Below are 27,102 nucleotides of genomic sequence, written 5' to 3'. Positions count from 1 at the left end.
AATCATTGGATATTTTCAACTCTTTTAATTTAACTGCCTAATCCTCTTACTAAATTCATGAAAAATTATAATAAATATTATTTTTCCCCCACAGAAATAAGGAAACTAATAATCTAGTTATCAAAACAATCCATAGCATAAAGAAAAGAAAATTGGTTATAAGGAGAACTCTACTGTACTTCTGGTGTACTGTGCTGTTCTTAACTGCTGCCCCAGTCCCTGGGAACTATAGCTGTGTAGCATATTCTTAGAAATGAGTTTGTTTATTTTTTGGCTAAGAATTGTTTATATGAAACATCTTAAACACAATAGGCAGCTAAAGTGAAGAAAGTCTGTTCAAATCTACCATATTGGTTCTTGACTGTAGCAACACTGATTTATGTTATCTTGTGATCTAACCAAGAGTAAACACCTGTCTTTTGTCCCTCGCTTCACCAAATGTATTTCCTGTTTCCTATAACAAGCTGCTTTTTTTCCCAATAAATAATTTGTAAATGTTACCTCATTTTTTTTCACAGCTTATGATAGAAGTAGAATGTAACAAGGTAAGAGCAATTTTTCTTCAATTTCCCAATTTTCAGTTACCTCAATTTTAGAATTCCTGTCCTACTGGTCCAGTTGTTTCATGGTTGTAGCATAAAGATTGTATCATACCATTCAAATTACTTTCCTAGTGAGATCTCATTTATGCTTACATTTTTGTATGCAGTTTTGAAGGTATTTTTATTTTTAATTAGTTAACATCAGTTCTCAGATCAGATTGTTACCATGTGTAAGGTATTGTAAGCAATGAAACACTTGACTTTTTCACTCAGACCATGAATGTGAATTCAGTTGATTTCCTGTTAAAAATAATTTGGTATTTATACACCAGTCAATAAACAGTAACTGGAACCTGTACTTTCTTGCAGCGTGGAGGGACTTACACAACACAAGGCCGATGCATCATGGTAAATATTTTTTCTCCAAAGACATTGGCATACTGCTAATTGCCCAAGATCTCAAGACCTAGTCAAAAGCTGCTTCTAGTCACATCTTTATCCCTCTTGTCACTCAATTTATTTTTCTTTTTGGCAATTTACTTTGGTTGATTAAAATCCTGAAGTTTCAAAATGGTTGTCAGCCTTGTTACCATTTCCTCCTGCAGGTTCTCTCTAGCTAATCTGGAGTAACTTTCTCATAGAAGTTTCCTTTTTTCTGTCTTCGCTTTTTAGTCTTATAATCTGGAGTAACTTTCTCATAGAAGTTTTTTTTCTGTCTTCACTTTTTAGTCTTAGTGCTTGCTTGCTTTTCAAGATCACTTATTTCAACAGCTCTGAAACCTTACCTTTTGCAAATCATGATCTAGATATAAAATTTAACTGTTTATTTTTTTTTCTGAAAACTATCACTTTCTGCTCAGTGAAGAAGCCTCTTTTTCTTCTTTCCTTCCTCCCAGCAAAGATGCCCTACGTTTCATAGTGTTTAGTGATTACATAGTTATATCAGTAAAAAATTCTCATCTACTTTTTAATGATCTGGACAGTGTAGGTCTCCTCCTCAGTGATGGAGGAGGAGTTATACATCAAGTGTATGAGGCCAGATAAAAATAGGTGCAAGCAGCAGAATTATGTTAATTTATACCAGCTGTTTTGATATAGTTTTTATTATTTGGCTTTAAAGATCTCTGAAACAATTTTAATAGTATCAGTTGGTGGAATGAAGTCACAGAAAACTATTCCATGTGTTCTACCTTTTCCCACCAAGTAGATCTTTCTTTCCTGAAAATCATTTCTATAAAAATCAATTTTCTGCAAAATAATAAATAGCATTTTGGTTTCTTTACAGGTTGGACCTTCCGGTTCCTCTCAGAACAGCTATTCAGGCAGTCAGGTAAGAGTCCTAACTTCCAGCATTATACGTTTTCCTTTAGTAACCTTGAACAACTAAAATTCTGTAACTACAGAGTCCTGAGGTGATTTAATACTGTACTGAAATATCATCTCTGCTAGTTAACGCAGAATGCCAAAGTTATTCATCCAGTAAACTGTATGTTCGGTACCTGGACTAGGTTCAACTACCTATACTCTGTTGAACTCAATAGCTTGCTGTCAGTATTCTTACCTACAAGATGCTTCACCACCTCTGATTTCACACATTAAGCATTTTTATCAAGCATTAACTTGACCCTTTTGAAGAAAAAAAGATTCCTTCCATCTTCCTAGAGGATTCCTACCTGTGTGTGCACATGTACATGCAAACACAGTCACAAGCCATTTGTTCTATAGTTTGAGAGACATCTGGCATAGTGAAAATGAAACTGTGCTTATTATTAATTTATGTGTTAGGCATTTTTCTTATTTCTTTTTTTTTTATAATCAAAACAAAAGGACTAATTATACTTGTGTTTCACTGTCTTCTCCACAAAAATTTGCAAAATTTCTCCAAATTTCACCAGATATTCATGCATGTATTTAAGCTCCAGTATAATGTCTGTATCACTTTTAATACCGGATTATATTTGCAGTTGAAAATTTGGGGATTTCACTGTCTAGTTAGCCTTTTAAAACTTCTGGGGTATGTATGTCCGGATTCTCACTGATGACTTTCACTTCTTAATCACAGAAATGTATACCTGTTTTTTAGTTAATTATCTCCACTACCATAATGTGCCTATTTGCACTTGAACTGTCAGATGCTTTCTGGTATGTCTCCAGTTTCTCGAACAGAGCTTCTCAAGGATAAATTTCTTACTACTTACTAGTGATTATATTTATTAGTGAATTATCTGGTAATATTCCATTTGTTCAATCTTCACTACTTGTAAGTAGAATTACCAGACTCTGAGAAATACCAGTTATTGTGATGTATATACTAAATACTGATTTTCTTCAGTAACTATTTTCTAAGAGTTGTTTCTCATCTTGTCATGTAACTACCTGAAGTTATTATTTTTTTCTAAAATATAGACCATTTAGTAAGACAACTTGTGGATTTTGAAAGGTTACATGACCAATGGCAGAGTTATATGAAATCCAGATGATGACTAATGTCTCATACTCAATTAGAATTGTTTCAGCCAGTTGCTAGTGAACTGGTAACCTCTGTACTTGCTTATCCCATATTGGCACATACACGTTGTCAGCTGCACAGCTTTTCATGCCATAAACAGCAGGGCTTTTTTTCTTTCTACACAATAAGCAAGAGTGGATGTGGCCCTGTAAGCACTTTTCTTACGTTTACTTTTTTGTACCCAAATGTTTAATGTTTATAGTAACTCCTAGCCTTCAATTGCATTATTTATCACATGGGAGTTTCTGTTGCAAATAGAAAACAATGAAGAGAGAGCTAGAAGATGAATATTACAGTTTATTCAATGATATGAAGTAGTGGGCAAACAGAGATGTTAAAAAGTTAAATAGAAACATGTAGATTATAGAATTATGAAAAAGGGACTGGAAGGGGATATCTGTTGCACTTACATGACACTCATTATACAGGTTGTCTATTCTCCCCTTCTACCCAAGACAAGACCGGTGCGAATTGGTCTGCATGTTCTAAGTTGTTCCTCCTCTCAGAAGTAATTACACAGATATCTACAATAACTAAGGCTATTCCAGTTTTTCATTCTTTCATGCAGCAGGGATACTTGTGAAGTTATGAATCCTAGACAGGTCAAGCCAGTCATCCAGAAATAGGTGAAAGATGCAAAAGTACTCTAATGTGGTGCTGAATGCATCAAAAACTTGGCTGAAGCATTTTTATCAAGATGGTGACTAATTGTATGGACTAAAATATTTGCAGATTTATGTCAAATATAGATTCTTATTTTGGTTTCCTTTCAGCATGTACAAGATAAGATTTTTATTTTTTAATGCAAAGTTACTGTGTTCAAACATTTACTCAGTATAAAAAATGAGAAAAAACTTGAAAGATAATTGAAACAGTCAAGTTTACCCTCTCTGTCAATGACAGCAGTTTTTGCTTGTTTTTCATAGTATAGCAAGTAAACAAAAATAAGCTAGTCATGTAGTTCTATTGCTGAACACTATCAGTTGCCAATTCAAACTAGAAGAATGGGTATGACTCAGCACCAACAAGGACAATTTTTCCAAAAATGTAAAACATTGATGTCATCAGTACTTGTAAAATGTAAAATTCATCACAATGTGTATTGGGTTTTTGCAAAGAACAACAAAATTACAGTTTTGGGGGAGACTATTGATTGTATTAATAACAGCAACTGAGATTTACTTTAAAAAAGGAACTATTGCTATTTATGCTGGACCTTGATATTTTATATTTGACTGATTGTAAATCAGGAAGGTGTTAATTTTTGTTTCTTTCCAGTTTCCCCTTCCTAATTTTTACATATATGTGTATGTACATATTACATACATAATATGTTTGAATTACAAGCATTATATGAAATATTTATAGTGTATTTCTGTTAAAATTCTGTTAAAATACTGTTTTGACAGTGTCTGTTCTAAAATGTTTCCTGAGTACCACCAGATAATAACTAATATACAAAAGGCTAATGTGCCTGGCTCTTATGTTCACACATGGGTGTTCACACATTCATAGCGGAGAGTACAATACTCTCCTTATCATCTATTCTTTACATACTCTACATAAGGATGGGTCAGAATTGAGGGTGTCTGAAGTGTGCCTTTTCTTCTAAAGCAATTATAGAAGATAAATAACTGGTTTCATTTTTTTCTTAGGGAGGTGCTGCTGATGCATATAGTCAACACGCCTGTAGAGATGTAAGCTGGTTACATATGTATTTACCAATTGTCTACTACTATGCTTCTTAACGCATCTGCTTATTGCAAATTGCATTTGATTGTCTTCCGCAGAGCTGTATCATTCTTCCTAAATATATTATGGAAAATGGTGATAGCCTGAGGTATTATCCTGAGATTAAAAACCAAAATTAAAAGGTGTTACACTGTCACTTCCTCGAAGTGTAATCATTTATGTTACAGGGGCTGCTCAGCACCTGTTACTAACGCTTAATTTGTTAGCCTACTAAAATGTCAGAATTCTTACTGCGTAATGCTTTTTATCTGTTAGAGTAACTGTCTTTGGATATTGCATATTGTGCAATATTGTTTGTGGTTTTTTTACAATCTTTGTGTATTAATCCAATAATTCTTTAATTAGTAGAGAAATTTCTATTGTCAATCTCATTTATTTCATTTGCACCTGAAAACAGATTTATTTTAAAATCTAACATATTTTCCATTTTTAAAATCATAGAAGCAAGTAAAAAAAAATCTATCAGAAAGACAACATGCTCTCTAATGCCTGTTAGGAACTGGCCCTAGCCAAGAAACTGCTTAATCATATGCTTAACTTTAAATACATCATTAGTTATATTAATTCCTAAATATTAAATATATTTTATCTTTGTTTAATATGTAAGTGTAAACTGTATTTATGATAGAGCAACATTAATCTTATGACTACAGTAGAATGTTGGAAAATTTTTACTTCAGTTATCTTCAAGCAAGTTCAGTATCCTTTACTATTGCCCTAGAGTTATTTAAGTATAGATTAAATCAGTTTGGTTTGAAGTGTACATCCTCTAAGGAAAAAAGTGATGACTCCTAGATATAATTAACAAATTATTATATACATAAATACCTGATTTATGTTTTTATTTCAGAGTGCATCCTCATTGAGCGGTGGTCTTACCTATGGCCAGGTAACTATATGCTTTCCAACATGTTTACAGTTTCCTAAGCTATTCAGAAACTAAGCAGTTATGCCCAACTTTTACCAAACAATAATAAAATTCATGGAAGGGGATAAAGGAGGACTGTCTTCAAATGGTTAAGTAATAATCATATCAGGAAATAATTTCAACAGATGAGTTACGTGTTCAGTGTATGTTGTAATATCAACTTTGTTAGAGGTTATTTACTTCTGTTTTGCACAGAAACTCAATTAAGTTTATTCTGTAAATGAACACCAGTTACTTTTATTATGATTTTCCAGAAGTCAGTGCTTTCTTTGATAGTTACTAAGAATTAAAAGTATTTTTTGTGGCTTTTGCCTATGCAATTGTACATGCGGGTTGATGAAATGGAAAACTTTGCTGCACATTATTTTATGCTTCACTGAAAATATTTCTAGTCTTACGGCGCATCCCATTTATTCCAGTTTATATTTCAACGGTAGGTTTTTTAGTTTTGGGGGGCTGGGTTCTGGAGTTTGGGTTGGTTTCTTTTTTGATGAAGGTAGAAGAGATTTTTTTTTTTTTCCTACCAATAGCTTATTTTTATTATAAACAAACTTGCAATTTGATGTTAGATGAAACATTTGCAGCTTTTATACAGTGCTGTGTAAAACTAGCAAAATAATTGGGGTTTGTAGAAAAAAATTAAACCAGTTGATTAATTTCAGTTGTTCATTTATTAATTGCCAAGACATTAATATTTTTCTTCAGAATTTTATTTTGTTTGTTACTTTAGGGAAATGATGTTCGCTATAACATTCTTGTGGAAAATAGTGCAGTAGTTAATTTGTCGTACATTTACCGAAGCAAAAAAATTGATTCTGTATTCTTTACAGTCTGTCCCTTCAAGCAGTTCAGATTCCAGTAAGAAGGTAAGCACTCCTTTTCTTTTCAATTTAAAGGGAAAAAATTCTTACAGTTGTAACTTGGCATGACTCCTTTTATTTCAGTGTTACTACAGTTCCTTTTACTAGTTAAGACTTTCCAACTTTTTGACCCAGATTGATTGATATGGTTTGAATCAGTTTGGTTCTTAGATGCCTTATACTAACTAGCTGTGCTGTAGTGGCTTTTGTTGATAGTTGACTTAACTGTGTATAAAATAAAATTTCATACATGATTATGGGGATTTGTTTGAAAAAAGTTAGGATAGTGATTGTGAGGTAATGAGGACTTTTAAGGATGTAGATTATGTAGTTATTATTCAGGTAGGGCTGGAGAATGAGTGTGACTCAAAGCAAGTGAAATCAATAGAATTCATATTACTGTTGAATTTGGCTCATAATATTTACATGGACTCTTCCTATCAGTTCAGTCCCCAGGAAACTCGGGGCTAAGAGTATGGTGTGTTCAGTAAACACACAGTGTACCCATTCATGTCCTCACAGATATTTTTTTTTTCATTTTAGTTTCCCATTGCTTTAAGAATTCAAAACATACGGATTTTTTTTTTTTTTTAAACCTTAGTTTTAAAAAAATAATACTTCTCCCTGTTTTATACTAGAATTCTTTACTTCTGGTAGCACCAACTCTCTTCCTCTTTTTACACCCACTGGATAATATGGATAAAATTAACTGTTTTCAGTTTAAAAAAAAAAAGGAAAAAAAAAGCTTCTAATTAGAAAACATTAAAACCTAAACAGAAGATACTACTATTGCATTTGGCTTAATTTTTTTGAATGAACTCAATATTAAGCCTTTTTTTAGCATAATACTGAATAAAGAGGAAAGAAATTGATCTTCCAGTTTGGGGTGGAAAGTTGAAGATCAAAAAGGACACACAGTATAGGCCAGTGGATATGGTACAATACATGAAATCCTGCTTCTGCCTCTACAGCTGAGTCATTGTGTGACTGGGAGCAAGTCTTTTAAGAGTAAACCATGTATACATATATATTCTTCTTTGCTTGGTAATGTGCATTAAAAAAATTGTAAAAATAGTATTTTATAAAAGTGATCATCCATAGCGCTATTATCAGAGTGTGTAAATTTAGAGAATTCAGTATTCTTCATTTTCCTAACATATTTAACTATTTAAATAAACTCTGTGATGAGTAAACAGCTTTCTGTGATTTCTCTATAGGTAGTGGTCATTGCCAACAGCAACCCTTTTCCACCTGTGGTAAGTAGTTTTTCTCTACAATGCTCAGAATTTTGACTCAAAAAGCTTTCAAATACCTACATGCTTAATTTGTCAGAAAGATTCCTGGTGTATGGAGACAACTCTTTGGCAGGCAGGGTTTACCCTAGGTACATAATTATCTTCAGGGAAAGCCAGTAGTAAGATAGCAATCATAGAACCACGAGATTTGTAGCTATTAGTACTTGCAGAGATACTGGAGTAGCTGCAGATTCCAGGTCTCTCAATGCATACAGCCTCTGTGTTCCTGAATAGTTTTGATTTTCTGTTTCCATTGCAATTTTCTGCTTTAAATTCATTTCCATTCTCATTTTTAAACTATTAAATTCCCACTCTGCTTACTTGGAACTCATACAGTCAGTCAAAAGTAAGTTTAGCCTTAAGGTGGTTCAAGTGAGTTTGTATGACGTAACATTTGATATATATGTTTTTCTGATGTCTAGATTCTAATCAAACATGTTGTTGTTCTAACCTGAATGAAGATTAAGATGCATTTGTTCTATTCTATCCTTTCCATATCTTTCTTTCACATTTGATTCTGTATTGCATCCAAAAGATAGGGCCCTTTTTCTGCTGCAATATTCTGTTGGGACAAGCTCTTGTGCAAAATAATTAAAGATTGTTTTGTTTCATTTGCAGCGTCATACCTACCCCCAGGTAAGCATACTTTTTTCTTATGATTTCTATAATAGTAATATAGTTCTTATGGGATCAAAATTCAGTAAACAAATGACTGGATGAGGAACTGAATTCGTATGTGTGGTGATATTTGCCCAATGCAGGTGACAGTGAGACAGGTTGGAGGGATGATGATGTCTTAGCTTCACTCATCATGTTTGGAAAAGCCGAGCTGACTGGTAGTGCAAAAAGAGCATAGCCTGTGCGCTGCTGCTCTCCACATAAGCTGTAATAGAAGCAGATGCAAGTGTAGAAAATTACTTTTTAGGGTCAGGCTGCCTCCCCAGACTTTCAGAGCTAAGGATAAACTAGTTTAATGCTGGGTGTTAAGAATCTGATACTTGGTACGCCACATGTATGACCTTTCCCTTTATTCTCCCAAGCAATATAGTACAACTTGGTATTTTCTGTTTAACTGCATTGCCTTTAAACAAGTCAAATTATATGTTCTCTGTTGTGGTTTTTGATTTTGGGGTTTTGTTTTTGTTTTTTTTTTTTCAGAGTTTGGGAAGTTCTGCTACTAGGATCATAATACAGGTAGACATTCTTTCTCCATTATACTTGAGTTTTAACTGAAACCCTGTCTCAGTAAACCAAATACTGATTCATCCCTTTGGGAATAAATAAGTATGGATATCTTAGATATCCACATACTACTGTGGTGGAGTAGGGCGTTTCTGTGGTTACAGCAAAGTGGATATCCTACTTGGTTGCTGATTAAGGACCATTGCAGTTGTTTTTCTACAGTCATAAAATATTAAAACCTCTGAAGGTAATTCCATAGGGCTCGCAAAATTTAACCATCTCAATCTGCTCAGGAAGGTGGATGGAATTATAGAACTTAAGCTTGAATGTTATTCGATATTGAATCAAATATGCATAAATCATAACCTGCACAGTTCCATGTTCATTTAAACAGTCTGGTTTTTTAATGGCAACAGCTAGTTCAGCATTACATTTTTTAAAACCCTGCTAGTTAGTGCTTAGGTGAACTTTTGTTTGCCATTATATTTATAACGTTGCTTCTTGATAACCAGGCACTTGGAAAGTTGATTACAATCCAATCTCATTAAGAGCATGTTTGTAAAGTATTATGGATATCACTCAGGTATATTTTTTTTCTGGGTCCTTTGCAAAGGACCACTCTGCACGGCTTAGGCTTTCCTTCCTTCATAGGATAATCCTTCAGACTGTGACAACAAATTCTCACTTTCATTGAAAGATCAGTAGCAGGTTACCCCAGCTGAAATTTGTCTTTTGAAAATCATTAAATTATAGCATTAGATTCTTCCATAACTAGTGATGAATGCCGGCAGAGAAAGGAATAAGATTTCCTTGTTATTTTATTTCTGAATGTAAATTATAATGTTTTGATTACACAGGTTAAATTTTTTCAATGTGTATATATAAATAAAACTGAAGAACATTTGATTGCTCTCATAATCCACGTACTTCATGGGAATTGAAAGATTTTCTGCAGTGACTTTTCGTTTGGTTAAATTGTAACTGTGGCTTTCCCAATTTTCGTTTTGACAAAGCCTTTGTCAAAAGTTCGTTGTGCTTATTCATGAAAAAATCAATCATAATATGAATATAAATGGATATGAGTTCAATGGCAATTTGTGTGATACATTTGAAGGGCAGAATTATCTAAACTCTCTTGATATACCACAATATGACACAACGATGTATTATATGATGAATTTTCATTAAGAAAATGACATCAAGATGTATAAATACTTTTAGTACTTTATTTATAAAGGATCTTTATATACTGAAGTGTTGAACATTGTAGCACATGGAGATGGCATAAATAAAGTAAGAAAGGGCATAAGGAATTCTTTCTGGCTTTCAAACTGTCTAGTAGATATAAGGATAGAGTTGCTTCTTGAAATGTCTTAGTACGTAAGCAATTCCTCTTAAAAATAAATAACCATTTTTTTTGTTCCTGTGTAGAGTGGACAAAGACAGCAAAGCAGCAGTACTTATGTTCAGGTAAGTGAATTTAAAAAGGACTAGAAATATTCCTGTAGACTTCACTAAAACAGGGCCAGCACAACTTGAAAATAAATGATTTCCTACATTTTTAAATGTATTTCACAGGGTGCAGATACTTTTATTTCTCTGAGTTTTTGTTCATAAAATTCTCATCTGGTATTGGCATTCAACTATTTTTGTTTCGAATGCTCATAAATGTATTTCCATGTGTGATTGCTGAAGTGAAATGACTATTCCACTCAATGTGTCCTCTAAAAGGTGCATAAAAGTCATGGCACTGAGAGGAAGTGATTCTAGGCTCAGTGTCACACCATAAATCCCATTCTGGTAGATTCAGATCCCGTGTATATTAGATCTCAAATTTCCAATAGCTGCTTATCCATATCAAGAATGATGGAGAATCATAACTGCGGACCTATGTGCGATATCTTTCAGCCTTACTTAAAGCCAAGCAGATAAAGCTAACTGTGTGAAAAAAAAGTTAGTATTTGTTAAATTCACACACATAATGATAACATAAATGGTGGTGGAGTAACACATGAGAATATTCATAGCATGAACTCAAGTATGAAGGCTCTTCAGCCTTCCTACTCTTTGGGGGAGGATGGGGGAGTGGAAAGGCAAATGTCTGTCAATATTCTCTGTACCATGACAGCATTGTTGTGAAGGCCAGGAGGAAGTCCGGGCTCTTCATACTGCCCTGCACAGCTTTAGGATGTAGTTGCTTGCTTTTCCTAATGCAGGCTTGGACCCCTTACAAAAGGGAAGTAACCCAATGGTGTCCTTGTCTTAGGGTGGGCCAAGTTACTCGGGCAGCAGCAGTTCTTACGGCCAGGTAAGCAAACTGGATATTCTGTAGGAAGTTCTTCACTGTCCTCTCTGTGACCAGCACGACTGGCAGGGTTTTGAGAGAGATGTTTCCTTTGGTAGTCTGCGTCTTGATTCGATTCATGGCTTTTGCTGAGAATAGGACAGTCTGCTGCACAGATGCTAGCGTACTGCTCTGTCTCCTTTGGCTCAGGAAGAGCCTTTTTGGGAAACCCTTGTGCAGCTGTATTTCTGTGAACATCACACCCTTTATTGAAGCCTCCTTGTCAAGGTGGTAATTGTCTTCTCTTTTTTAAAGGGCTCCCAAGGCAGCCAGTCCTCTGGCCAGGTGATACTTTTTTTGCTGCAATGCATTGACCTTTTCTGTAGGAGCCTGCTTTGTAAATGGACTTTGGGGTTTGGTTGGGGTTTTTTTCCTTCTTGGTGTTGCTGAGTGGTCCTTGATTTTGGTTTGTACCACTGAATTACCGTGAAGGAAAAAGAACATAGTGCGGAGGAACTTTTAGTGGAAATGGGCTTTTCTGTCACGGCTGTGCTAAGACTATGGCTTTGCTCACAAATGAGTTCTTGCCTTTCTTACAGGGCTACCAGCAACAAGGTGGCAGTTCCTATGGCCAGGTTAGCATCAGTCAGTCACCAGTCAGAATACAGCATTTGAGAAAGTGGAGTGCCATGGCACTGCAAAAGCACTTAAAAGTCACTCAGAATTTGAACTTTAAGGGACGTTTTCTCTGAAAGTGTGTGTTCTCACACTCAAAATTTATCCACGTGCTACTTCTTTATCTGGAATCCCAGCACGTGAAGTCATGGCTCTCAGCACCATTGTGAAGGCCAGGAGGAAGTCCGGGCTCTTCATACTGCCCTGCACAGCTTTAGGATGTAGTTGCTTGCTTTTCCTAATGCAGGCTTGGACCCCTTACAAAAGGGAAGTAACCCAATGGTGTCCTTGTCTTAGGGTGGGCCAAGTTACTCGGGCAGCAGCAGTTCTTACGGCCAGGTAAGCAAACTGGATATTCTGTAGGAAGTTCTTCACTGTCTTCTCTGTGACCAGCACGACTGGCAGGTTTTTGAGAGTCATGTTTCCTTTGGTAGTCTGCGTCTTGATTCGATTCATGGCTTTTGCTGAGAATAGGACAGTCTGCTGCACAGATGCTAGCGTACTCTCCTTTGGCTCAGGAAGAGCCTTTTTGGGAAACCCTTGTGCAGCTGTATTTCTGTGAACATCACACCCTTTATTGAAGCCTCCTTGTCAAGGTGGTAATTGTCTTCTCTTTTTTAAAGGGCTCCCAAGGCAGCCAGTCCTCTGGCCAGGTGATACTTTTTTTGCTGCAATGCATTGACCTTTTCTGTAGGAGCCTGCTTTGTAAATGGACTTTGGGGTTTGGTTGGGGTTTTTTTCCTTCTTGGTGTTGCTGAGTGGTCCTTGATTTTGGTTTGTACCACTGAATTACCGTGAAGGAAAAAGAACATAGTGCGGAGGAACTTTTAGTGGAAATGGGCTTTTCTGTCACGGCTGTGCTAAGACTATGGCTTTGCTCACAAATGAGTTCTTGCCTTTCTTACAGGGCTACCAGCAACAAGGTGGCAGTTCCTATGGCCAGGTAAGCATCAGTCAGAATACAGCATTTGAGAAAGTGGAGTGCCATGGCACTGCAAAAGGTAGCAGATTTTAAAATATTTTTTTTTCAATTGATACTGAGTTCTCAACAACAAAAAAAAAAATCTCTGAATCCATTTCAAAACTTTTGTTGTGAAAGTGACAGTTGTGTTTTTAACGGATATCTGCAGGAAGCATGGGTTCCCGTTGCTATCTGATCTTTTCCATGGGTATGGAACTTTAAAATTTGTGATAGAAATAGTCTATTTGGTGCTGTTCCTGTTCCAGTTGATTTACATGGTACAAGACAAATTTGTAGTCAGTTCTTCGCTGTCTCCTTTGGTCTCAGTACAGAGAAACAGCGTGGAGGAGCTAAAGAACATTGGGTCAGGTCCTCAGCTGCAGGCAGATTTGGTCTTAGAGCCTGCAGCTGATGAATGTTTACCTCCCTTTACTGTTCTTATGTGAATTAAAGCAGCCCTAAGATAGCTATGAATTTTGTCAGGATCTTTATGTCAGATAGGAGAAACAGAGAAGATAGTCCAAATCCATTTTGGTAATCCCTGTCTTCATAACTCTGCCAGACAGCTGTGGCACAGGTCTGCATGTGCATGAAACATCTGCTCTTTTTTGACATTACATTGAAGGCAGATTGCATCAGCAGCTTATACCTACCCACAGTAACTTTATATTACTGAAACTTTTTCAAAAAGTACTGGCATCCTTGACTAATTCATTTGACCTGCTACTTTAAATTGCATTGATTTGTTTCCATTTTATGAATCTATATTTTTTCTAGGATTCTTTCTTGATTTTTTTAAAATTATTTTTCACCTTCATTTTCCCTCAGAGGAAGGGAATTGTGCAACTGGGGCCCACCAAAAATACAAATATAGGAAATCAGTATTCACCTACCATTAGCCATTAAGCCCAGTGTCTGAGAAACAGCAGGCAAAAGATACGTAATGAGAAAATGTTGCATCCCTTCAGTATCCTGGAAAACCTAGAGTCCCATCTGAGACGGATGTAAAACAACTCTATGACTGTCGTTTGATAAACACAGTGTGATCAGATGTTCATCCAGAAAAAGAAATACCAAAAGAATTCTAGTTAAGCAGCAGAGTCTGTACATTCTCTGTCTCATTCTGGGTTTTTCCCCCACAAAGGGACAAACATGAGAGAGGCGTCTGCTTCACAAATACAATAATTATGAATCAATAATTCCTTTCTTACAGGGCTACCAGCAACAAGGTGGCAGTTCCTATGGCCAGGTAAGCATCAGTCAGTCACCAGTCAGAATACAGCATTTGAGAAAGTGGAGTGCCATGGCACTGCAAAAGCACTTAAAAGTCACTCAGAATTTGAACTTTAAGGGACGTTTTCTCTGAAAGTGTGTGTTCTCACACTCAAAATTTATCCACGTGCTACTTCTTTATCTGGAATCCCAGCACGTGAAGTCATGGCTCTCAGCACCATTGTGAAGGCCAGGAGGAAGTCCGGGCTCTTCATACTGCCCTGCACAGCTTTAGGATGTAGTTGCTTGCTTTTCCTAATGCAGGCTTGGACCCCTTACAAAAGGGAAGTAACCCAATGGTGTCCTTGTCTTAGGGTGGGCCAAGTTACTCGGGCAGCAGCAGTTCTTACGGCCAGGTAAGCAAACTGGATATTCTGTAGGAAGTTCTTCACTGTCTTCTCTGTGACCAGCACGACTGGCAGGGTTTTGAGAGAGATGTTTCCTTTGGTAGTCTGCGTCTTGATTCGATTCATGGCTTTTGCTGAGAATAGGACAGTCTGCTGCACAGATGCTAGCGTACTGCTCTGTCTCCTTTGGCTCAGGAAGAGCCTTTTTGGGAAACCCTTGTGCAGCTGTATTTCTGTGAACATCACACCCTTTATTGAAGCCTCCTTGTCAAGGTGGTAATTGTCTTCTCTTTTTTAAAGGGCTCCCAAGGCAGCCAGTCCTCTGGCCAGGTGATACTTTTTTTGCTGCAATGCATTGACCTTTTCTGTAGGAGCCTGCTTTGTAAATGGACTTTGGGGTTTGGTTGGGGTTTTTTTCCTTCTTGGTGTTGCTGAGTGGTCCTTGATTTTGGTTTGTACCACTGAATTACCGTGAAGGAAAAAGAACATAGTGCGGAGGAACTTTTAGTGGAAATGGGCTTTTCTGTCACGGCTGTGCTAAGACTATGGCTTTGCTCACAAATGAGTTCTTGCCTTTCTTACAGGGCTACCAGCAACAAGGTGGCAGTTCCTATGGCCAGGTAAGCATCAGTCAGTCACCAGTCAGAATACAGCATTTGAGAAAGTGGAGTGCCATGGCACTGCAAAAGCACTTAAAAGTCACTCAGAATTTGAACTTTAAGGGACGTTTTCTCTGAAAGTGTGTGTTCTCACACTCAAAATTTATCCACGTGCTACTTCTTTATCTGGAATCCCAGCACGTGAAGTCATGGCTCTCAGCACCATTGTGAAGGCCAGGAGGAAGTCCGGGCTCTTCATACTGCCCTGCACAGCTTTAGGATGTAGTTGCTTGCTTTTCCTAATGCAGGCTTGGACCCCTTACAAAAGGGAAGTAACCCAATGGTGTCCTTGTCTTAGGGTGGGCCAAGTTACTCGGGCAGCAGCAGTTCTTACGGCCAGGTAAGCAAACTGGATATTCTGTAGGAAGTTCTTCACTGTCTTCTCTGTGACCAGCACGACTGGCAGGTTTTTGAGAGTCATGTTTCCTTTGGTAGTCTGCGTCTTGATTCGATTCATGGCTTTTGCTGAGAATAGGACAGTCTGCTGCACAGATGCTAGCGTACTCTCCTTTGGCTCAGGAAGAGCCTTTTTGGGAAACCCTTGTGCAGCTATATTTCTGTGAACATCACACCCTTTATTGAAGCCTCCTTGTCAAGGTGGTAATTGTCTTCTTTTTTAAAGGGGGCTCCCAAGGCAGCCAGTCCTCTGGCCAGGTGATACTTTTTTTGCTGCAATGCATTGACCTTTTCTGTAGGAGCCTGCTTTGTAAATGGACTTTGGGGTTTGGTTGGGGTTTTTTTCCTTCTTGGTGTTGCTGAGTGGTCCTTGATTTTGGTTTGTACCACTGAATTACCGTGAAGGAAAAAGAACATAGTGCGGAGGAACTTTTAGTGGAAATGGGCTTTTCTGTCACGGCTGTGCTAAGACTATGGCTTTGCTCACAAATGAGTTCTTGCCTTTCTTACAGGGCTACCAGCAACAAGGTAGCGGTTCCTATGGCCAGGTAAGCATCAGTCAGTCACCAGTCAGAATACAACATTTATGTGATGTTCCCATATATGTATTGAGAATTCTGTTGTTTGTTTCTTGAAATAATTTAGTAAGTTCTCAATAGAAGTAAGAGTTGTGAACTTTTTTTCATATGGGTCTACAACAATAGGCTCAGTGAAGCAACTCTTTCCCTCATAGAAATGACTGCATGTAGGTGTCAGCTTTTTGATGCACTATAATATTCAACACACAAATATTTACTACACACAAAACTTTACAAGAAAATTCACAATAGGATTAGCTGATCTTCTACCTTTTAAGCAGTCAGGCAGCTAAAGCTCTTTAAAACTTATTTCTGTATTTGAAACAGAGAAGGAAAAGGAATATTTAGGTTACTGAGCTGCTCTTTTTTTTTCTTCCCAGCAGGGTGGATCTGCTTCTTCAGGTGGCAGTGGTGGTTGTGGACAAGTAAGTCCTCTTTCTCCAAACTATTTGAAAACTAGACTCAGCTTTCTTTGTAGTAGTAACATATTTTTTCAATTATGTTATAAATTATTTGTTAGTTGGAATCTTTTGTTTTCACTGTTACATGGAATTATCTAGCACAGAGATCAAGAAAGGCTGATATTGTTGGTCATTGTAACCAAAATGAAGTGGCTTCTCCCATATAGTTTTACACACAGAAGACGGACAAGTAGTGATTCATCTGTCTACTCAGTAAACAGATAAAATCATTGCTTGGGAATGGTTTTTGGATGTTGCTCTATTTAGTTCCTATAGAAAGCAATAGGATCAGAGAGTGACTCTTGTGGAATAAGAATTAGATGAGTAGTTTTCATCCTGGTTCCATTTCAACTTGTATATGCCTACAACGGTGTAAAGATGGTGTCTTCAGTGATGAGATCCCAGGTGAAAGGCTGATGGATGAGGCCATGATAGTAAACCCATGTTCAAATAAATGTATTGGGGAAAGCAATGAGGATCAGAGAGAAGTTTGAACACAGAAATTTTTAGCAGAAATATTAGGATTGATATGAGTTAAGTATGAATGGAAGCGCATGTGAAAACATCATAAGCAGCAGTACAAGGACACAGTTAACAGCAATGAAACTGATAAACACTGAAGAATGTGTTACTTCCACCAAAGCTGTGTCACAGGTTGACTTACCAACAGAAGACCTGTGCTCTAATAATGGGAGGGTGACAGCCAGGGTGGAACTCATTGTGTCTACTGTTTCTCATCCTGTTATCCCAACAGGAAGACTGGCTATAGCCAAAATATACCCAAAATGGGGAAATGAAAGGCATTGGGCAGCAGTGTTGCCTAAGATCTATGATGAGTGAATCTAGCAACATTCTGAGGTAGATGGTCACACAACAGTAACTGTTGATTCCTAAAAGGACTGTCCAAAAAAAAAAACCCAAACAGTTCATCTTTACCAATCAAGGAACTAGGATGATACAGAGAGACTTCAGTTGCCAGCTTACCTCGCTTTCCATGTGGCACACAAGTAGTCCTGCTTTGATCATCTGTGTGCATGTGTCTTGGTGCTTGTGAGTATGTGGGTATGGGAGTGGCAGAGGGTAAAGCCACAGACTTAAAGGGTTAAATAAAATTAAACTCACCCTCTGTAAAGTTTTATGTTGAGTTTTGTTACATTAATTCTCACATAAGAAATTTTAAGAAATCTAATTACTTTGCAAGAAAATGAAAATTTGGGCATTTACCTTCTGGTTTGTTTGTTTGTTTTTTAACAGGGTATTTCATATGATAGCAATCCCTGCCACCAGGTAAATGGCCTTCCTCCTCTGATTTTAAGACGCATCCAAAACTAGTTTTGCCACTAACTCAATTAGTACCGACTTCAGATTCATAGACTGCAAATCCATGTAATCTTACCAATTATGGGATTAGAACTCACTATGTTCCTATACACAGGAGCATCACAGGGGCTTGGGATCTTTTTTCCCCCTTTTTCCTAGCATTATGTCTGTGAAATGTCTAGCTCTACAGGATATTAAGGCCAGATTCTGGAAAGAACAAGTCCGCTGCAGAGTTGCTCAACCGGCACTACTTAAATCAGGGCTGGAGCTCACCAGCCTCTCTGTGGACTTTTCCCATCAAAAGTCAGAACCTATTTTAGGACTGCCACTTGAGGTTCCTGAAGGAGACTGGCTTAACAATTCATTCAGTTTGTGCAGTGAAGTATAGATAGCTACATGTGTATTTGTTACAAGTTTCAGTGTTGGAACTCTAAAAACCAGACATCCTAAAAGATGTCTGCTATGTTTAATGAAACAATCTCTGTAAATGTTAAAAATTAGTAAGAAAACAGCAATAGATTTTTCTCTTTTTTTATTCATGATACTTCTCTTGATTCTTACTGATTTTTCTCAAGAAACAGAAAATTGGATAGATTCATTGTATTAACAAATATCATGTTTTAGCAATATAAATATATACTATATTTATAAATACACAAACAACATAGGTGTCGCTATAATATTATTATAATGTGGTATAGTATATACAATACACTGTAGGTAATATATTATTGTAACTTGAAAGAATAATATATGAAATAGGTATCTATTTTATAATAGCTTTTCAAATTTTTTTAATAAAGAGGAGCTATTTCTTTCTAAGACTAAAGGAAACACTCAAATTTTTGTTCTAAAAACTGCTAGAACATTGAAAGAGAATATTTTTGATTTCATTTTCCTTTGCCTCTTCTTGATGAAATCTCAGCCCCATTTTAGTGAATGGCAAACATCCCACTCATTTCAATAGCTCAGGATTTCACTGTTCTTATTATGCACTTTTGACACTAATATGTCTACAAATGTCTCTTCTGATTTCACTTGAAGGAGTTACATTCCTCTTCTAAAGAAGGCACATTGAAACATACTGAGTGTTTTATTTAAAACCTTTTTCTCAAGGGCACTGTATCTCACAGCTCACAGCTTTCTGTGTAATAATGCTACCAGGGGAGTTTTTCATTCCATTTGTATAAATTAGGTTCTCTACAAGAGAAAAAAAGATATATTCTCTAGAGACCGTTCAGAATGAAACTCATCTGTGTACTAGGCATTCCTTAAAGATAAATGTTTGTGGTTCCTTGACATATGTCTCATCTAGTATTTACTTTTGCACTATTGGCAATCTATGCTTACTACGTTAGAAATCATATCTATACTGCGTATCTGCCTCTGCTCCTTACTCCTCCTAAGCAAGTATCATAGCTTTCATTAAAAATAATCCATAGCCAAACAGTAAGTGTCTAAGGCACACATAATTTTTGTCTAATTTACAGGATGGATCACAGGGTGGTCAGGTAGGTAGCTCTTTATTATCCATTGGTAAAAACTTTTTAAGCAGTTCTAATCCAGAGTATAGTTTTCCTGCTCGTGAGGGTATAGACTCTTGCAGAGTCTCCCCAGCTCTAGCCTCTCTTCAAACATACTTTTTATCAGCCCTGAAATTCCACTTACATAGAAAGAACTCAGCAACCTAATAAAGCTAGCTCTGTGGATTCTGATCAAATTCAGCTCTCCAGCATTATAACTGTTGCTGTTTTGTTTTCACAGGGGGGATCATACACCTCACAAAACTATGGTGGTAGCCAAGTAAGTTCTAGATTATTATTTCCTCCCACTGAGGTTTTACTTCACACAGGTTCCACAATGGCTGATCAATATCCGATCTGCAATATTGTAATATTAATTCTAATTTTTTTGTGTGTGTGTGTGTTAGCAGAGTGGATCATCATCCTCACAAAATTATGGTGGCAACCAGGTAGGTAGACCTTGATTTTCTCCTCGTAAAGACTTTTATAATATCTGATAACTTATCTAGATATCTAGAAAGTTGTATTTGTTCAAATGAATCCCAGGCAATTGTTTATTCGAGCTTTACAGCCCCCAACAAAATCACAGTTTCTTCTGAAGTAGGGTTTATGTTTGTTTGTTTTATAGGGTGGATCCTCGTCACAAAACTATGGTGGTGGCCAAGTAAGTAATGCTCTATTTCCCTACTTGTATGTCACTTCATACAAGCTTTAGCCTCTGCTCAAAATCAGGTTCACTATATCCTAATTTTCTCTGATTTTTTGTGTGTGTGTTTGTTTCTTTTAAAGGGTGGATCATCCTCAGACAACTATTATGATAGTCAGGTAACTAGTTCTTGCTTTCTCCTAGTTATATATTATTTCATGCTAATCTTTGTAGTCCCTGCATCATCTTTCTCAAAGATGTAATAAAACATAATAGTTTCTGTGCTCTTTTTGTTTTGGATTGGTTTGGGGTTTTTTCTTTACAGAAGAATGGAACATTCCCTGTAAGCAACTATTGCAGCCATGTATTTGGCTCCTTATTTTCCTTATAAAGATCTTACTTTAACTCAGCTTTTTCTTTGCATGAGCCTCAATTCTGTCTTGCAGAGTACAACATCAAAGTGTATTTTTAACAATCCATTTTTGTGAGGAAATAACTGGTATCTGATGTCCTTCTAGGATTCACAAGATTTCTCAGACGATAATCCCAATGCTTGTGATGATGTGAGTATGCATTCTCTAATATATTTTCATCACAACATTTTTCATGTAGATGGCAAAATATTGCGCTGCTAGATGCAGTCTTGTGAGCAGAACGATCCAGAAAGAACGTTGAGTTCCCACACTAATAGCTGTTTCAGCAATTGCATGTTTTCTTACTGAAAATTGTCATATAAGTGTTTACAGATACATTTTGTGCTTTTAAATGCATTTAACTTGATGAAATGAAATATGGATAAAAAATTTCAGTGGCCTTGCAGTAAACAGAAGATTTTGCCTAAAATCTAAGTATACATTTTACAGTAATTTTCCAAAAAAAGAAAATCCCATAGACAGACAAGCTTTAAATACATACAATGAAAGAAAAGAGGATATACAGTGGCAGATATTCCACTGCTTCTCATGTTAAATTTCTACCAATCTAAGGTTGCTATTAAAATGTTTTTCAGACTGGAATGGTAGGATTTCAAACAAATTTAGGCAAGGCTGTGGAGGATGTGAGCAACAAATGATTTTTGTTATGTCTGTATGCAGTATCAGAAAGAATCAGGTCTCTGTAAGCTTACTGTATTTAGATAATTCTTAAAGAAGGAAATCATTTATTCTTTTCCAGAATGACACTACCTATAGTGCCAATGGTCAGGTAAGTGCTTTTTTTCTTCTCTAGTATTCAAATTCTTATGATTAATGACAGTGTTAGTAACTGAACACTTCTACGTTAGACCTGTGGGCCTCTAATTGTAGTGTATGATTGCTTTATAATACTCTTCAAAAACTTAAAGAATGAGATATGTGATGTTCTAGTTCTCTGTACTCAGTCCCTTCTAGCTGTTCTCAAGGCTGCTGCACAATTATTTAAAACTGCACAATACTCCTAAGAATATATACTAACAGGTTTTTTTGCAGTATATGCACTTTGGATAGTTGCTTGGGAATTAACCATCTGTGTACCTGAGGCACATAGCCACCTCAAGCTTTTTCCACTTGTTCTAATTTAAACTTGCATATATGCTAGTATTGTAAAGTAACATTTATCCCCTGGCAATACTCTCTCGTCAAGACTTTCCATCTGTCCTACAAGCAAAAACTGTGATTAACGTGGATAGATTGTGACGAAGCAAATACACTGTTGTGTAAATGCATGACATTTTTCTGTACTACTTTCTCTTCGTAGAGAAGCGTTTTCCATCTGTTACAGCCTCCTTTTGTTTTACTGCCATCTAGAGTAACCTTCTGTCGTCAGCTACTTGCCTTCAGTTGTCAGCCATACACTTTACTGCTTCATTATTTTCCCTGTTTTTGCTCTCTAGTACTTTAATACTGCACCAAACATGTATACTAGGAAGTAAGGAGGCCTTCTGAAAACATCTTTTGGTTTTGCTTGTATTTACCTTGAATGCATTGCATTAAGTTTAATGCAAAAAGTTCTGCAAAAAAAAAAATCCTTCAGCAGCAAGCCCTGTTTAAGAGTCTCATCACTTCCTCTTTTGTTCACAAGAAATGCTATTATTCCCTTGGTTATCCCTATCCAGTGCGTATGGCTGGACTTCATTGTAAAAGAGTTTGCTTCTAAACATTCTCACAAAGAAGGGTGGGGGATGTTTAAAAAAAAAAAAAAATCATTGTACAGATTGTTCTCTAAACCACAACGGTTGAGCTGAGGGAGGCTCTGCTAGGCAGGAACTTCTGATGAAGTTCTGATGAGTGATAAGGTGAAAACAGGTGAAGAATATGCTTTTTAAGACTCCTACTGATAGTAAAATGATAGCTCTGGACATTTTCCTGTCCCAAAATATGCCACCCTGACAAGTTTAGGTAGATTTTTGCTGAAAGTATTTTGTGTGGATAGCTGCATCTATAAAGTAATAACTGGCTACTGGCTTCTGGCTCCTTTACAGAGTTCTGGTTGTGCAAAGAAGAAAGTTGTTGCCCGAGTAAGTAACTTTTTTTTTTTCTTTTCTTTTCTTTTCTTACTGCTTGTAGGATTTTTGCCCTAACTATACCTAATTTGTCCCAATTATGCCTAATTTTTCCCTAATTACATTTGTCCTAATTAATATTCTCCTATTTAAGGAAAAAGTAAAATAAAATAGCTTGGCTATTTGCTCGTGTATTAACTTAACTTTAAATGACATATATGTATATAAAAAAAAGACATGAAAATCCTGCTATGAGGTATAAGGCAGCTCAAATTTCTGTTCTTCAGGAAGCACATACAGAGTTGGTCCAAGCCGAAGTTAAAATTAAATGAGTGTCATACAGAGCACAGCTAAAATTTTAACTGAAGTAAGATACAATAATGAAGTAAGAAGGAATAATGTTTGGGAATCTATTGTGCTCAGCATGTTGTGGAGGAGATACGGATATGTGCATTGTATAGCTTCAAGTCAGACTCAGCAGTAGCCTATAAAAATTATGTGCAAATAACCTTTTATTTTATAATAAGGCATTCCTACTCAATGTATGCATTAAAGGGTCTGGAGTTGTTATAAATAAATAATACGGGGAAAAAAAGAAGGCCTGTCACTGATCATAGAGTTTTCATCTCTTAACAGTAAATGTCTTTGTTTTTTTACAGGATACATCACATGTTTTGAGCAGAAGAGACTATAACGTACAGGTAAACCATTCTTGTAACTTTTTCTGAACTACTGCTGGTGTTACAGCTCCATGGTGTATTACCTACAAAAAGAAGAATAAGGATCTAGTTTCCACAACAGAGTATTCTGTTTAGGGTGAGGTAGTTCTTTCCCAATAGAACTATGTATTTTAATTCATTACCCTTACAGAAAAATGAGTCATTTCTTGTTTCTTCACAGAATGAGTCTTCTACTTCGAATAGCAGCCACACTAACCTCCAGGTAATAACTTAGTGACTACTGTATGATCTCATTGCAAGGAGCTTTCTGATAAATTATATTTCATTTCTGGAAATTAGGTTCCACTAATGTATCTGTGCTGAAGGATGCTATTTTGATTTGGCAGCATTTTCCCTATAATGTTATAATTTTGCACAGTTGTAAATAATAATAATGGGCCTGGAATATACTGTCTCCTCTGTTCCTTCACTCCACTAAGCAAGTAAGCATTGCAGGTGTTTCTTTACATAACATTTTGTAAAAGTTGTTTGCAAAACACAAAAGAAATAGTTTTAGAATCTTTTTTTAGAAACAGCCTGCTCTAGTGATGGTAACGGCCAGATACATAATTCTGTTTCATTTAGAATTCGGTAACAGGGTACATCTTAGTGGTTATGTACTCCTGTTACAAAATTAGGTCCAACTTTCATATTCTGTAGACTTATGTGCTGCTGCAGCAGTGTATATGTTATAGAATTATGTGAAATTTAACTGATCCAGAGTGGCACCTGATTCTATTTTTCTTAATATTTTGTACTGTATTGGCACCCATCAGCTTCCCAGAGATCTGGAATCCCGCTAGGCCCAGCATTATGTAGATGCAACACTAGCATAGCCCTCTGTCTCAGAGAGTTTGAAGTCTAGTTCAATAGCACAGTCAGATCTCTGAGCTCCAGAGAGTAACAGTTTTCTTAATTAGTTTTCTTGATACCCATTCCGTGTGTATTGTATCCAGTCACTAATTAAGTTTCATCCAAATTTATGTTTTCACAGTGATTCATACAGAGAGTTCTGAACAGATAATATTTGTTGGTGCAGGGAAGTAGTACAAAGAGTTTGTCACCTTACTTCTCACTACATAATTTTATACGTTAGATTCTGATAAAATGCTTCTATAAAAATAATTGTTTTCTTCACAGGGTGGATCATTTATTGCAACTGGTGGTGGATCAAGTAGTCAGGTCAGGATTTTCTCTATTTTTATTTAGTTGTGTCCAGATAGCTTCCTGGTAACTAAACTAATTAAATTCAGGAGTCAGAGTTTAAGTCCAGTAGTTTTGCATAGGGGATTGGTGATGTTATGCATTAAATTGTAAATGAAGTGACCCCGTTCAGATTAAATTTATCTGAAATGGCTCTCTGAAATCACTTCTTAACACTGTTTCAATTTCACACACGGTTTATTGGTGAGAGCACAACGGTGATTCTCTGTACTCTTGACTACCCAGATAATTCTCTCTTGATGAGGCATCTGTCATTGAGACATAGCACTGAGAGATGTAGTATCAGTCTAACTTCCAAAGCAAATGTTAAATGTATAGGGCTATGCTGTCCCGTCATTTGTTCTAGGTATAGGAAGGGTCACAGCTACTCTGTAGTCCCAGTCTTTCTTCCTCTAAACACAGTTTCACATCTGAAATAAGATTTTATTTTAAACTTCCACAAAGCAATAATTGTTTCCTTCTTTTTAATGTATAGGGTGGTTGCATTTGTCCTGATGGAAGCAGTGGTAATAGACAGGTAATTCCTTTTCTGAGTTTATACTTTCATCTACATAATGGAGTATTTTGAATTAATCACCTAGTAAGTATGGACACTTGGGTGACACTAAACATTATTGATAACTTCCTTAGTATGGATAGAATTATATAGAATGAAATGGAAGAATGAGTCCCACTTTAACTGCATAATTACCATTTGGCCACTAACTTTCTGTAACTCTGCTTGGTAATCCAGACGCTCTGTCAGTTGACTGTTATGTGCTAATTATTCACTACTTTCAAACACCAGAGTCAATATGACCTGTAGTAACCCCAGAATTTAATTGCATCCAGCTTAGGTTCCTTTGTCCTTCTGACTGGTGCAATAAAATATTGTGACTAAAATGTCAAAATCTGATAAATATTTCAAAATATCATCTCTTAAATCAGTATTTAAACTATTCTTTCCCATAAAGAGAGTCACTGCAATTTCATGATCAGTGGCACTGGATAAGCTTTCCTCTTAGGCAATGCCTCCATGCCAGGAAACAGCCCAAGGAATGTGGTTACATGGGCGTTATAGACTAGCTTTCCCAGGCTTCTGGCAAAGCCAGGTGAACTTGGATTTTAAACTCACCTATCTTCTACCTCAAAACTTATTTTCAAAGCTTTTACTGAAGCTGTATTTACATAAACCCATTTGAATGGTGTAATATATTTGAATTTTCAATTTCAACAACAATCATATTTTGGATTATTATTTCTATAAAAAAGCATGCTATTTGAACAAACTAATTGTATAAAGAAATTACTGCTTTCTGAACTTAACTGTCATTAACATATAGCAACAGTCATTTTGGTCAGGTAAAATACCGCCTTTCTCATATAATTGAGGCTGAGCAGTAATCATGACCTACATGTTTTAAAACTTAGACTAGTCTATTAAAATAACTAATATTGAAACTTCATCAAATTAAAACTTTTTTATTTGCCGTGTGATTGTAATGCTATATAAGCAAATCCATTTACAAGGAAAAAGGTGGACATCTTTATGCAAGTTTTCATTCTAATAGGGCCTTTTTTCTTTGCATGCTTAAGTTAGTGCAAAAAGAGGTTTAGTTTTTAATGGCAAGCCACCACAGCTTGGCCAGGGAGAGGAGTGTGTATTTAGTTGCTATCAAACAATAATTTTCAACATGAAGAAAATAAGACATCTAAATTGGACACATTAGAAAACCAGTTCTCAGTGCAGATGTGTCCACTTTGATACACAAGAGACTTGTATTTCAGTTTGTGATAGTATCCGCTGATAGAATTAATTTATGATAAACTAGGTAGCAATAGTCTTGATCTTTGCCTTCACCCAACAGTAAAGTTCAGTGATCTTTGCAAAGGAATAGGCTGAATTAAAAAATGGACTTACTTTCATTTTCTGTCCAGGGTCAATCCTCTACATATGGCAGTAGCAGTGCCTAAGATTAGCATGTAAACACATTGGCCATGATAGGCAGGTTCATTCTTCTGAGTAAAAAAAGCAAGGTATAGGTAGATATATGTGTATAAATAAACCAGCATTCATAAATCTTACATAAAAGAGACATTCATCTACTTCCTTGAAGATTCTTCAGCCCAGTAGGAAAATTCCTTTACAAAGCCTTCTTCTAAACTTAAAAGCTATGAGTTACATGAAGGTCTCTTCAAACCTGGCAAAGATTATAAATTAAGAATCAAACCTATACATATTTAAACTATCTTGTTTCAAAGGAAACAATGGGTTTCCTTATGTGGATCCCCAAATTCCTCACACTGCAATTATTACACTTTTTCTCTAAGCTTCATCTAAAGACAAGAGCTCAGTCTACAAATAGTGTCTGAGGAAGCAGTCTAACCATAGAAGAATACTTTGTATATAAAGGGGATGTGACAGTAATAATAGATCTTATGTACTGGTAAATAGTCTCCTTTAAGTGCTGAAAAATCCTCTCCTAAACACCTTATTTGCTCTCTGGAAGT

The 27,102-nt window shown here is 36.3% G+C and overlaps 1 protein-coding gene across 1 annotated transcript in view; it reads left to right on the top strand.

The window, feature by feature from the left end:
• LOC109279811 (loricrin-like) overlaps positions 1-27,102 on the top strand; it is a 54,525-nt gene that overhangs the window by 6,706 nt on the left and 20,717 nt on the right. The window contains exons 6-31 of the mRNA XM_019474902.1: positions 519-545; positions 1,828-1,872; positions 5,654-5,692; positions 6,562-6,597; positions 7,809-7,847; positions 8,505-8,522; positions 10,500-10,538; positions 11,335-11,376; positions 11,952-11,987; positions 12,325-12,366; positions 12,935-12,970; positions 14,202-14,237; positions 14,575-14,616; positions 15,192-15,227; positions 15,565-15,606; positions 16,175-16,210; positions 16,624-16,665; positions 17,956-17,988; positions 19,512-19,532; positions 20,173-20,208; positions 20,334-20,369; positions 20,709-20,753; positions 21,364-21,393; positions 22,649-22,684; positions 23,329-23,370; positions 24,529-24,570. Coding sequence (XP_019330447.1) covers positions 519-545; positions 1,828-1,872; positions 5,654-5,692; positions 6,562-6,597; positions 7,809-7,847; positions 8,505-8,522; positions 10,500-10,538; positions 11,335-11,376; positions 11,952-11,987; positions 12,325-12,366; positions 12,935-12,970; positions 14,202-14,237; positions 14,575-14,616; positions 15,192-15,227; positions 15,565-15,606; positions 16,175-16,210; positions 16,624-16,665; positions 17,956-17,988; positions 19,512-19,532; positions 20,173-20,208; positions 20,334-20,369; positions 20,709-20,753; positions 21,364-21,393; positions 22,649-22,684; positions 23,329-23,370; positions 24,529-24,570 — 954 coding nt within the window. The remainder of the gene's footprint in view (positions 1-518; positions 546-1,827; positions 1,873-5,653; positions 5,693-6,561; positions 6,598-7,808; positions 7,848-8,504; positions 8,523-10,499; positions 10,539-11,334; positions 11,377-11,951; positions 11,988-12,324; positions 12,367-12,934; positions 12,971-14,201; positions 14,238-14,574; positions 14,617-15,191; positions 15,228-15,564; positions 15,607-16,174; positions 16,211-16,623; positions 16,666-17,955; positions 17,989-19,511; positions 19,533-20,172; positions 20,209-20,333; positions 20,370-20,708; positions 20,754-21,363; positions 21,394-22,648; positions 22,685-23,328; positions 23,371-24,528; positions 24,571-27,102) is intronic.

Source organism: Aptenodytes forsteri, unplaced genomic scaffold (genome assembly GCF_000699145.1).
Source record: "Aptenodytes forsteri isolate BGI_AS27 unplaced genomic scaffold, ASM69914v1 Scaffold237, whole genome shotgun sequence".
Lineage (NCBI taxonomy): Eukaryota > Metazoa > Chordata > Aves > Sphenisciformes > Spheniscidae > Aptenodytes > Aptenodytes forsteri.
The sequence above is the reverse complement of the archived record's forward strand: the minus strand, read 5'-3'. Positions and strand labels throughout refer to the sequence as shown.